General features: G+C 38.8%; 1 protein-coding gene across 1 annotated transcript; it reads left to right on the top strand.

Annotated features, from left to right (window-relative positions):
* Window positions 1-2,918: 2,918 nt before the first annotated feature.
* On the top strand, window positions 2,919-11,366 carry LOC104505215 (G2/M phase-specific E3 ubiquitin-protein ligase-like; the record flags this gene model as incomplete). The annotated part of the gene is made up of 7 exons (XM_010152585.1): window positions 2,919-2,955; window positions 4,060-4,157; window positions 6,181-6,282; window positions 6,891-7,015; window positions 8,708-8,873; window positions 9,542-9,648; window positions 11,250-11,366. Coding segments are annotated over exons 1-7 (752 nt in total), but the record flags the coding sequence as incomplete, so codon positions are not given.
* Between the last annotated feature and the right edge of the window lie 2,087 nt (window positions 11,367-13,453).

Genomic DNA, 13,453 nt, shown 5'->3' with positions numbered 1-13,453 from the left:
TGGGGCGGCCGTCGGAGCGGCGTGTTGGCGGAGCTGCCTTCGTGGTGAGTAACACCTCAAGTGGGCTGAGGCTTTGCCGCGGTGCCTTCGGCCTCAGGGTTGGCCGAGCGAATACGGAGGCGAGTGCCGCGTTACAAAGGGCGAGGGAAGGCAGGTGGAGCGTGGAGCCACTGAAGGGGCGGTTTAAGGCGGTGTGGCAGGGGGGGGCACTTTTCCCCTGCTTCTCCGGGAGGGGAGCACCGTGCAGCAGCACCCCGGCACGTGCTTCGGCGAGCGGGCGGTGCCTGGATCCCGCCGCTTGCCAGCGAGACTGGAGGTAGCGGACTAACTAATCGAAGAGGAAATCTTCGCTCTTCCTTTCACGCTTCTGGGCGGAAAGCGAGCGGGAGGCGAGCAGCGTCCCGGGAAGACTCGCTCAGTGCAGCCGCGGGAGCGAGGGAGACGGGGTGGGGGCTTTTCCCGTAGAAACTGCCATGGCCGGTGTGCCGTGCGAAAAGGTGCCGCTTGAGCCTGTGAGGCTCGGACAGCAAGCGGCCACCTGAATCTTCATCAGCTGCGGTTCCTCCGGGCGTGGCGGGGCTCTCGCTCCTGCCCGGAGCGGGGCGTTGCTGAGGGTCGGGTTCCTTGCGGGACACAGCGTGGTGCCGTGCCCCCGGCGGTGAGCTGGAGTCCCGGGCCTGTGTAAATTCGGGGCACGGAGCGGGTCTGGGAGGGTTCCGTGTAGTCTTCGTTCGTATGCTGGCGCAGCTTTGCATTTGGGGGTTATTTTTGTTGTGTTTGTTTCTTTCTCCCATCCTCTAGATAAAAAAAAAAAACCCAACACCACTCTTAAAATCACCTTATGTTCTGGAACAGTAAAAAAGTTATAGAACTTAGCAAAACCTAAATATCCGCTCTGAGGTGTGTTTTTTTTTTTTTTAGCGTATTTAGACAAAGTAGATACATTTTACTTTTTCTTTTTTAATTGCTGGCCGATAATGTGTTCCTGTCATGCAAGCAGACTGATAAGGAATTGCTTTTTTCCTGTAGAAAGCCCTGTAGGACTTATGCAAGGACCCTCCATGGTTGTGCTCTCTTATCTTTTAACTTGCAAATTTGAACTCCGGGTTCTTTTATCTGAAAGAGTTTGAGGCAAGTAAAAGGAATTCTTGGGGACGGGGGAGGGAAGCTATTTTTTCTGTTTTGCTGGGGCCGGGGAAAGGTAGGAAGGTGCTTTTCTAATTTCCAGACACATGTGCTTTCTCCACCTGGTAGGGCTTTTCACAACACAATGAAATGAAAATCGGGTCTCGTGTGGTTACCTGCAGTTTGTTTCTTTGTCCTATTACCCTGGTAGATTCAGGACTGTGAGACTGATAGTGACCGTTCTTGGGAAATCCCGGAGAAGGGGTTACGTGTGAGCTGTGTGCCTCTCTGTTGCTCCCCCGGTATCTGATAAAGTATATTCTTCGTAATTTAGAGAGGTGTGTTTCTGGGAAAACTATAACCAATTATTTCCGTCTGACTGTCGGTGCAGTGTGTAAGAGCCTCTCGGCATAATTCGGTTGCGCGTTGCTTATTTTTTGTTTGTTTTCCTTTTAGACCGTATTCTGGCAAAGGTCTTTTGCGTATAACTACTCTGGTTCTCTGGCAAATGGCTGGAGCACTTGCCTTACACCCGGGAGTTCTGCCTTTTTTTTTTTTTTTTTTTCTCTCAATACAACTCCTTTCCTAAAACTCCAGTAAAATGACTGCTGTAGTGTATTAGCCTTGTTTGTTCCCAAAGCCTGCACCGGGCAGTCATCTAAACTGTAAACACCAAAACGCTGTATTGTTAGCTCGGAGTCTGTCAGGCTTCTGTTTAGACGTTGGATTTGTTACCATCTGCCTCCTTAGTCATTTGGGCTGTGTGAAGGAAGCCCTCTGCCTGCCTGTGAGGTCAAGCATGGATCTGCAGGCAATCGCCCGTGATTTCGGCTTGCAAAACTTAGGTACTTCTTTCTTCAGCTTCCTAAGAGAAGGCAAGTCAAAGATTTGAACACGTTCCTGAAAGGGTTCTACTTTGCACTAGAGAAAGAATGATCATCTTAGTGCTGTGGTGAAGAAATGTGGGGTTTTCCTTTCTTTCCGAGGTGGGCTAGGATGCACGGTGTGACATGCAGTAGAGGGGCCAGCATTGATGTGGATACACTGCATCTTGGGGATCTAATTTCTAGGGGCATGTGATGTTTGGGAGAAATACCGGTTAGGTCATTATTTCTAAATAAATTCATCTCCACTTTAGAATGAAAAATGGTGTCATTTCACCTGTGTGCATGTCCTCGTTCCGGATTCCTTGCTTTTTTTGTGTATCTTAGATCAGGATCTAAAACTAGACCTTAGACTAGGCCAGGATCCTGCACTTTTCTCCAAGCAGTGGAGACTATAATCATAATTACATCACTACCTGACCCAGTTAACTTTTTTCTTTAAAGTTTCTCAAGTTAATACAATCTTTATTTGAACTGGAGTTACTGCCACTTCCTTGGTTTTCCCTGGGTCATTACTTCTGATGCTTAAAATAACTACAAACTCTTCTGTACAATTACGTTTATGCATAACTAGATGTGGCATTGGAATTTTTAATATTCTTTTTCAAAAATAAAATATCTTGTTTCATAGTTCAGGGTAATAGTTAAAAGTTGCTGCATGTTTCATTAGTTTGGGAATGTTTTTACTGGACATTTACTTCCTGCTTTCCAAACCCCTATCTCTCACAAGAACAGTTGAACTATAATATTCTTTTCTTCTTGATTCCACTTTTACTTTGAGTTTGGGTTTTTTGGTTTGTTGAGGTTTTTTTGTTCAATTTAAAATAAAATGTAAAATGGTCATTGTTAATGCACAAGATGTATTTAACACCTCATTTCTATTTCATGACAGACGGAAAATAACTCAGGATGAGCAAAACCAACAATTTTGACATTCAAAGTCTAGGTAAGTAAGGTTTTATTAAATAGTTATATGTGCAGATTAAGGATTTCTGTAATACCAATTATAAATTGGTTTATTTGGACTCAAAGAACAAGTGGAATTTTAGTCATCAAGTTGTGTTGTAACCCCTTGTCTCAGGGCATGAAAAAGAAATAACTTGTAAACTTCCTCAGGTTTGTTTGCTGTAATTGAAATATTTAAAAATAGTCTTTTTTTGCAAATGTTTTCATAAAGTAAACTTGGGAATTCAGCTGCCAAATCACACACAGTTGTATTTCAGATATATCATTCAAGACTTTGTTAGGCTAAAGCAGTACCTCTATTCTTGTCACTACTATGACTGTTCTTGATGTTAAAATATTGAAAATGTATATCTGTTGTGAATTGAAGGTAAGATATTAAATGTCTGTGGAATTATGTTAGTGATTAGGAACTGCAGAAATGGGGACATCCTCAAGATTTTTAGTGGACTCCACTGTTGTCTAAAATTCTTGAATTTTATGAAACTAGCATACATTTAAAAGCACTGGAAACATAGGACTTGGTACAGTCAGGATATCACGCATCTGCTTTTCATAAAGGTTATCACAGGCATACAAAGGAACAGTTAAGTTGCTTCATGGATTCTAACATGGTGATGTCTCTATGTGCATTACTAAAAGCACTTATGACATACTTCACATGCATGATTGGCCATTTGATAATTGTCTTTGGGTGTTTTGGGAAGAACATTTCAGCTAGGAGCACAGTTGGCTTGAGAATTTATCTTGGGTGATAGCCCTCTCTTGAATCAGCAGGCAGGTGGAACTGGTGAAGTATCTTCTTTTTAGGAACAAATAGTGTCCTCCTCTGTATTTACAACATTCTTCTCAACACAAATCCAAAATAGCCTTATACTAGCTACTGTGGGGGGGAGAAACAACAACAACAAAAAAACTATCTCCTAGCCAAAACCAGCACAAAGAGAGAGGTGTGTCTACTGACCTTTACCCTGTAATCTACTTCAAGATGATTGTGATTAAAGGAGATGAAAGTTACTGCTCTACAGCTGACCCATAGTAATTCCTGTACATTCACTATGATTATAAACATGATTCTATATTTTAGCCTGTGTTCTCTGTGGGCGGACAGATGACTGCCCCCAAAAGTATGGAGAAAAAAGGACCTATATGGAATACAATCTCACTGTTCACTATTACTGTTTGGTAAGTATGTGGTATTGCTCTTGGAGCTTGTCTGTTTTAACTGGGGGGAAAAAAAAGTAAATAATTAAAATTTATAATTTACTTATATTTTAAATATGTGCAACAAGTATTAAATGATGATGATAACTGGTCCAAACAGTTGTTAAACCATAAATTGTAAATCTTGACCTGTCAGCTTGAACCTTTAGCCTTGAAGGCTTGTACTTGTCAGGTGTAGCAGATGAAATAAATCCCAACAAACCTTTATTCAAAGCTAAATTCTGTTCATGATCCATTTAAATGAATTACTTAGTTCTCTGAACCTATCATAGCAATGATGGTACAGGCTGAGAGAAAGGGAACAGATTGTACTTACACACTTGCTTCTGTAAGAGAAGTAGTTTCAAAATTTAGAATGTGAAAATTCCACCTTTTGTGGAAAAACTGAAGAAAAGTGATGTGTTTTTCTCATTAGTTTGGCTGTGAGTTATTCTCTAATGTTACATAGGACACACTGACACTTAAATAGTCCTGCTTTTCAGTTTAGTAATACATTGCTACTGATCATATACAGCCACAGTATTGCTATTTAGTGAAAGCTTATAATTTGAAGAAAACTACAGATCTAAGATACAGTTGAGTACCTTTTTTTATCATACTTGACTCTTCCAAGATTCAAATTCTTAAAGGTATATTTAAACTCCCTTTCAAACTTTAAATATTTTGCACGTCTTTAAAATATTGACTACTTTTTAAAAAAACCTTCTATTTTTGTTTACTAATAGTTTGAAATTTTTTTCCTCTAAGTTTAAAAAAAATACAGTCTCAAATATATCAGGGACAATTTGGGGTGTGTGTTTGTTTTGTTTTTGTTTTTTTTTTTCCCCAACCAGTTCTTTAAAGATTGTGTTGATTGTAGATGGCTTAATAGGTTGGATATTGAATTCTTTAAAGACTAGGCAGGGTGGATGTTTTCTAAAATTACATAGATATAGGGTTTTTTTCTTAAATAAATTTTAAGCAACTAGAAGCATCTTTAGGTCTGTTTGTGATAATTGTCTCGTTTATAAGGCCATATGGAAGGATAGGAAAAAGTCCTTTCCTGATGGAGTGGAACAGCTAGGAAAGGGCATCCTTGCAAAACTAAGCCTTATCATAAGACATTTTTACTGTGTTGAGCTTCCTGCAGTCATCTTCTAGGTCTTCGTCCCTGCTTCTTTTAAAAAGAAACTTCTGTGATTATAATTATATATATGGTGAATATTGTATAAGAAAAGAGCTCCTCTACAAAGAGGCTGGTTAATGGTGCAGTTTCACTTTTCTTTGTCAAAATGTCGCACACTTAGAAAAAAATATATTCTTAACTGGTTCTGCTATAAAAGTTTGCATTTAAAAGTTTACCTTTATTTGACTAAAATGTTGATAAAACTCTGTAGCTAGAAAATGTTACTATGTTAAAATTATAAAATGAGAACTATGAAATGAGATTGTAAAGAAAACAGGTGGCATGAATTTGTGAAACTATTTAGTTATTTGAAGTTTGTCATGTAACTGCCTTACTCAGTAACTTTAAGTTACTTGATTCTGGTTTTATTTAATTCTTCTCTAAAGTGAATTGCTTTTCCTCTTAGGTTGCACTTCAATACAGATACTTCCTACTGTGCTTCATTATCTCCACAGCACAATTGTCATTCACATTAACTAAACTAATTTAATTTTACTTCCTCTGAAGCTTTATATGCTGAAAGTAATTGTTTGATAATTATCTGAATAGTCCGTGTACTTCAAAAAGGAAGGTAAAATGTACCATCATGGGCTCTAGAGTGAGACATAAGACTTTGATGTTATGAAATACTTATTTTCATGTTACTGGTTACTGTTGCCTATTGTGTCATGTCAGGCAAAAAATATATAGATGTTTTGGATGAATTTTTAATCATTAAAATGTTTGCACACAAGCTTTGTAAGACTAAACTTTGACAAACGCAGTAGGTAATTTTAAGTCTATATAGGTGAATGTTTTAAAAGAATGTGTTTTTCCTAGTTGATGTCAAGTGGCATTTGGCAGAGAGGGGAAGAAGATGAAGGTGTTGATGGTTTCTTAATCACAGATATTAGAAAAGAAGTAACTAGAGCTGCAAAACTGGTAAGAATGTAAATATCCCCTTTGGTATTTGGGAGGGATGTGGAGTAACTTTTCAATGCACTTAGTAGTATTGCCTGTGGGGTTTGGTTTGTTTTCGTTCTCTAATGGGCAGTGCGCTGAGCCCATTCAAGCATCTGAATTTTACATTTAAGTAACAAGTATATTGTGTTCATGGAAGCCACAAGGGACAATAAAACCTGCAGAATTTTGCTAATATTTTTTTTTCTGGGTATGTTGCAGATAAATGAATAAGAGCAAATTACACATGCATAATATCTCATGACATTATGCTGAGCCTCAAGTTGATATTATATAATTTCATAGATGCAAGTGAACTATAGGAACTGGTAAAATACCTTGTACTTTGGCTTATGTGTGTCACAAGTCTACGTGCATATAAACCAATACATAATCAAAGTCTGTGAAATAACAATATACCTTTACTCTTTGAAACAGAGCTAAAACACAGTAGTCTTGTCACAGTTACAATCTGTTGGCTGATATTCTTTCTTACACTCTTTAGATTTTTTCTATTGGTTTAATTCCTGAAATTTTACTTGGACTTCTGCTGTTAATATTCTGTTATTTCTAAACCAAATTATTCCTAGACATGTAATATCTGTAAGAGGAAGGGTGCTTCAATTGGATGTGTAGCTCCCAAATGCAAACGAAGTTACCATTTTCCTTGTGGGATACAAAAGGAATGTATTTTCCAATTCACAGAAGACTTCAGGTAAGTTCTGGGGTCTGTTGCCTTGTCATTTTCAATTAATTATATTTATACAGGAGGTGATTTTTTTATGGGCTGTCATTGGATAGGCTGTTAATTATAACAGGTTATCTAACTAAAAATATCTGATTTGTGGAAAATGTGAAGGCTAAGCAGTTATATTGCATACCTAGTACTTAAACTAAACTATCAGCACTTTTAAAGATAGAATCTAATGCTTCTACAAGTAGTTAAATGGTCTATAAAATTGAATATTAAATCCTAAGCTCTGAAATAAGCTGCAAAATGGTTGCTTTGGGGATTTTTGTTTACGTCCTGTGCCTTTTAAATGGCAGTGGCTTGGTTGCCTATCTCTCTCAATAGTCAAAACGTGTTCTGTTGTGTTTCAAAGCATAAGACTTGTAGATCTGCTTATTAGAGATGGACGGCAGGAGAAATGGGTTTAATAACAAATGTCTAAAAAAAAATTTTATTTTCTTTTACTGTCATCTGTCCAGCATCTTGGGTGTAGTCAAAATACTCTTGGGGTGCCTTTGATAACTGCTTTATTCTGCCTACTGTAAGCTCAGCTTGTCGGGTGGGAGGGTTGAAGTCTGGCAGGCACTTTAACTTCTTAAATAAATGACTACTCTTGAAGTCAAGCATGTGTAAAAATAAGTTTTCAGAAAGGTTTCTTCTAGAGCTGCATTTGTTGGCTGTCTTATTTCTTTGAATATGTGCTAAATTATAAAACTTATTACTATACCTAGCCTCTGCAGAATCAATATACAAACTCAAAATTGCTCCTTTAACGCCATGGTAACTTCGAAATACAGTAAGAACTTGAGGTTCCAAGGACAGGAAACACATTGTTTGGACTAAAAGTAGTTCTGACAGAAAGAGAGTATATGATCTCTGTAATTTACAGAGCATCAGTTGGCAACATACCCCTTCCTTACTAGTTAAAAGTTCAGTTGACTTGCTGTGTTAGATACATAATTTGTTTGCATGTGTGTTGTGGTTTAACCCTTGATAGACAGCAGAGCACCACACAGCCATTTGCTCACTACCCCCAATGGGAGTGGGAGAATCAGAAGGGTAAAAGTGGGTTGAGATAAAGACAGTTTAATAAGTAAAGCAACAGCTACATGCACAAGCAAAGCAAAATAAGGAATTAATTCACTACTTCCCATCAGTAGACAGATGTTCAGCTATTTCCAGGAAAGCAAGGATTCATGAGTACCGTTACTTGGGAAGACAAGTGCTGTAATTCCAAATGCCTCCTCCTTCTTTCTCTCAGTTTTATTGCTGAGCTTCATGTCATGGTATGGAATATCCCTTTGGTCAGTTGGGCTCAGCTGTCGCAGCTGTGTCTGCTTGCAACTTCTTGTGCGCCCTAGCCTGCTCACTGGTAGGGTGGTGTGAGGAGCAGAAAAGGCCTTGGCTCTGTGTAATCACTGCTCATCATTAACAAAAACATCCCTGTGTTATCAACACTGTTTTCAATAGAAATCCAAAACACAGTACCGTAAAGCTACTATGAAAAAAAATTGACTATCCCAGCCAAAGCCAGTACATGTCTGCCTTTTTACAATGTTGCACATCATTTATTCATGGAAATCAGGTATAAAAGGGAATTCATTTTATCCTCAAATTTTATGAGGAAGGTTCTTAAAATGTCCTTTTAATAAAGGAACCTTAAATTATTATTTTTAGGTCTTACTGTTGGGAACATAAACCAGTCCAAAATTTTCCAGATACAGAATCTAGAGGAACTTCACAGTGTACAATATGCCTGGATTTGGTTGAACACCTTCCAATGTACACTGTATTGAAAAGTCCTTGCTGTAAAAACGCTTGGTTTCATCGAGAATGCTTGCAGGTAACACAGGTTCTCCCTTTATTTCTCTTTGCATCCACAGAGATCACATTTCTGTTGTGTTTAAAAATACTGGAACAATTGCTTAAAATTGTCTAAAACTGCTTAGGGTTAATGTAAGCAGTAGGTATGGAAATTACTAGTTTGAAGGACAATGCTAAAATTGTGTTTTGGAGATTAGTGTCTTTCAAGAAGGATTTTTTTTTTTAATGTTTTAAATTCCTTACCCCAACATGTTTCTGCATGTGTGTTACACTTTATGCCTTTATTTTTAGGAACTGAAGTCCAAACTAGGTAGTTGTCTTCTTGCAAGTCATTATGTGCAGAATGTAACGGCTAAAAATGTAATTTATCCATCATCAATTCTCTTTGCCTAAGTCCAGAGCTTGAAAAAGTTGTAAAATCTTCTTGTAAACTCATTCTAGATTTGGAGAGGTTGACTGAAAAGTATTGTGCTTTTGTTTATGAACCTCATTCTAGCATGTGAGCTCTTGTGCTTTAAAGGAAGACAAAAAGCTTGCCATTTGCTTCAGTGTCAAGTAACATGATCCATGTGAAAACAATATATATGAATGTAATTGTTATAGATATTAAGGCATTATTTATTAGCATCCTAAAGATGGTACTAATTCAATAACTGGTTTGGGGTTTTTTGTTTTTTGTTTATGCAGTATCAAGCTTTGAGTGCTGGGATATTTTTCTTTAGGTGCACAGTATGTAATAACAAGGACAAATTTCAGAAAGAAATGTTGAGAATGGGCATATATATTCCAGAAAGGTAAGTAATTCTGGAAATAACTCTTCTATAGAAACTTCAATAGGGTCTGAACACCACTTTTTGTTTGTTCTATAAACTGCATCTAGTAACTTGTGAAACTTCTGTTCTAACTGCAATGCTAGAATTGTTTGGTAAAGAGTAGACTGGTTTTTTTTAGTTATGCGTAAAAATTGTCAAAGGCCTAATAAGTCATCTCAAACATAAAACAGGAAGCTCTGAAAAATAATTTTTAATGCCTTGATTCAACCAGGGACCAAAACACATTAAATACAATAATTTTGCATTAACATAGAGGTTGCTGAAAAGTGTATTTTATGTGCCCAAGGTTTTAAATTACCTGAATTTCTGTCCAAACAGTATTATAATGGACTGATTACTCAGCTGGTACACCGTCTGCCTTCTCCTCAGGGATTGCTAAGGATATGTCTAGTATAAAAACTCTTCTAAAACCCTCAGCTGTCTTTCACAAGTTTCCACCATTTAATGAAGCTCAAAATAAGACAAAGTGATCAGAAGTATTATTCTTGAATAATAATTATTCTTTTCAGAGACTGTCCTTAATTCCTCCCAGGGACAGAAGCTCAAGATTTTGGAGAGGAAAAAGGGTCAAAATACTTGATGAAGTTTGCTGTAATGGCCTGGAAAATTCTGAGTTACTTTTCATGAGGCCATTTTCAGTGGTAACATGAGTAGAGTGCCAAAACAAATGTCTGTGTCTGCTGTGAGAGAGAAGGTGGCATATGAAGCAGAGCAAACATGCCGTGAGGTCATGTGCAAAATATAAATACGTGAATCAAAGTAACTGTACACACTTAAAGTACATAGTATTTTTCTTACTGTGTTTGTTCCTAGACTTTTTTTCTTCCCCATCTCTGTTGTCTAGTTGTTGCCTAGAATCATGGAAAGGTTTGGGTTGGAAGGGACCTTAAAGATCATCTAGTTCCAACCCCCCTGCCTTGGGCAAGGACTGCCTCGGCTAGACCAGGTTGCTCCAAGCCTCATCCAGCCTGGCCTTGAAGACAGCCAGGGATGGGGCATCGATAGCTTCTCTTGGCAGCCTGGTCCAGAGCCTCACCACCCTCTCTGTGAAGAACTTCTTCCTGGTATCTAATCTAAACCTCCCCACTTTCAATTTAAACCCATTATCCCTTGTCATGTCACTACAGGCCCTTGTAAAAAGTCCCCTCCCAGCTGCCTTGTAGGCCCCCTTCAGGTACTGGAAGGCTGCTATAAGGTCTCCCGGGAGCCTCCTCTTCTCCAGGCTGAACAAGCCCAATTCTTGCAGCCTTTCATCATAGGAGAGGTGCTCCAACCCTCTGATCATCTTTGTGGCCCTCCTCTGGACTCGCTCCAAGTGGTCGATATCCTTCTGATATTGGGGGTTCCACAGCTGGCCGCAGCACTCCAGGTGGGGTCTCACCAGAGCAGAGGACAGGGGCAGAATCACCTCTCTCGACCTGCTGGCCACTTTTCCTGATGCAGCCCAGATTACATTACTGAAATATCTTCATATGATTATAACCTACATCTTCTCCAAAGACAGAGTAACCCATGCAAATAGAAATACAGTTATAATAACAGATCTTCTGCCTTATTTATAGGGATGCATCTTGGGAACTTGAAGAGAATGCATATCAAGACCTACTGCTATGTTATCAACACTGTGACGTTAGAAGATGTCTCTGCAAGAAAGGAAGAGACTACAATGAACCTGATAGGTATGACATAATGTATAACCTAGGATTGAACAGTTCATTGGTGTGTTCATATTGAAATGCTTCAGTACTTTTCAGCATTGGGTTTTGATGCCAAGACACTGTGACCAAATAATATGTTTGGTTTAGTCCCTATAATAATTATCTTTCAATACTAATTTTCTCTAATTTCATAAGGTGTTAAAAACCAAGAAACTTAAACCAATTGATTATCAGTTACCTTGTCCTTGTTCTCTGATACAGAGCTGAAGTAGAATTTCTACATCCACATAACAGGTTTAATAGTATGTGTCTAAACTAATACTCTGTATCTTTCATTCATAGCTTAATAATTTAAGAATTGCTAGAATACTTAATACTTACAAAATTTAATTAGAATACTAGACATAGCAGAAAATGAACTAACTGTGTAAAATCAATCTGAAAATTAAACTACCTGTGAGCTATCCCTCTGTATGCAAATGGCAGCTAGAATGCTGATACCTTAATGACAGGCTTGGTCAATAAAGTAAAAGGCTTTATTTTGCTCTACCACTTGCTTAATTTTTGATTACCAAGTTTATTTTCTTTCTTTTTTGTTTGTGTGTTTCTGAAATGTCTATCTTCTGCTGGCATGAGTATACTCAAAGCTATCAGAGCTTTGAAGACTTGTTTCTGTAGTACTGTGGTAGGTTACTCCCTGTAGATACTAACTTTGCTTTGTAGAGATTTGATCAAACATTGGGGTTTTTTTTCATGGTATGTGTGCATCTGTCGTGGTTTTCTGGTATTTTCTGCCAGAATCAAATCCCCCTGAGGCACACAGCAGACTTCCCCATCTTCAGTCATTACCCACCGTGTGTATCCACGTCCTTGAGCAAGAGCAACCCCACAGATGGGTTTGCCTTTGCCCAGGGTGGGAGTAACCCAGACTGTTTTTCCCAGCATAGTTCTAGCATGTACTACAGGGACTTCATCTCCTTCTACAGTCCGTAGAAGGTTTGAGTGTGCAGGGCCAGCTCGATTGACAGACCCCTGGTATTAACTAACCAAGTGGCCTTTGCCAAGTTGTCATCCCAGTTCCTGAGTGTTCCACCCCTCACTGCTCTCAGGGTCGTCTTTAACAGCCCATTGCACCGCTCGACCTTACCTGAGGCAGGTGCATGGTAGGGGATGTGGTACACCCACTCATCCGTGTTCTTCAGCCCAAGTGTCTATGAGGCTGTTTTGGAAATGAGTCCCATTGTCTGATTCAATTCTTTCTGGGGTGCCGTGTCGCCACAGGACTTGACTTTCAAGGCCCAAGATGGTATTTTGGGCAGTGACATGGGACACAGGCCTCCACCATTGTGAGAGAGATTCACACTCTAAGGAGCCTGGCATTCAAATGGTCTAAATGATTCTGCCAGTAAAAAAAGCTGATATTCAATGAATATAAATCTAATAAGGTTATAAATTTTTAAGTTTTTTTCATTCAACCTGTAAGTAATATATCTGACAACTCAGGCAGATGTCAATAAGGTGTTACTGTGGGACATTTTAACCGGTGCTGTTGGGTTAAGAACAGATAAAGTGAGATTCAGAGTGACTAGCTGGGAACATCCAACTCAGATATTACAATAATTAGATTAATAACTCCTGTTAGAATTGGCAAGTTTGGACTGTAACATATTTCACATAACTGAAATAATGTAAAAGCTAGGTATTTAGTTGAAGATACAGGGTTTCTCTTCAGACAGAAAAAAACAGCTGTCATGGTTTAACTCCAGCTAGCAAAATACCACGAAGCCGCTCTCACAAATCCCCCACCCCTCCTCCAGTGGAGGGGAAGAATCAGAGGAAAAAGAAATAAGGAAGCTTGTAAAATTGAGATAAGAACAATTTACTAATTAAATCTCAATTAATATATACAAATACTACTACTACTAAATAATTAAAATAATAGAAAATAAAACATATGATACGGTTTCTCACCACCCACTGACCAATGCACAACCAGGGGTTGAGTAGTGAGAGTCAGACCCAGAGAACCTGAGAGCTGCAGCCTGAGAGCGATCGCAGCAGATTCCAAACAAACCCATCAGCCATAGCAAGACCGGGAAAACTAAACA

This window comes from Eurypyga helias, unplaced genomic scaffold (assembly GCF_000690775.1).
Source record: "Eurypyga helias isolate BGI_N326 unplaced genomic scaffold, ASM69077v1 scaffold4575, whole genome shotgun sequence".
NCBI classification, from domain to species: Eukaryota; Metazoa; Chordata; class Aves; order Eurypygiformes; family Eurypygidae; genus Eurypyga; species Eurypyga helias.
This window is presented reverse-complemented; position numbering and strand designations above follow the sequence as displayed.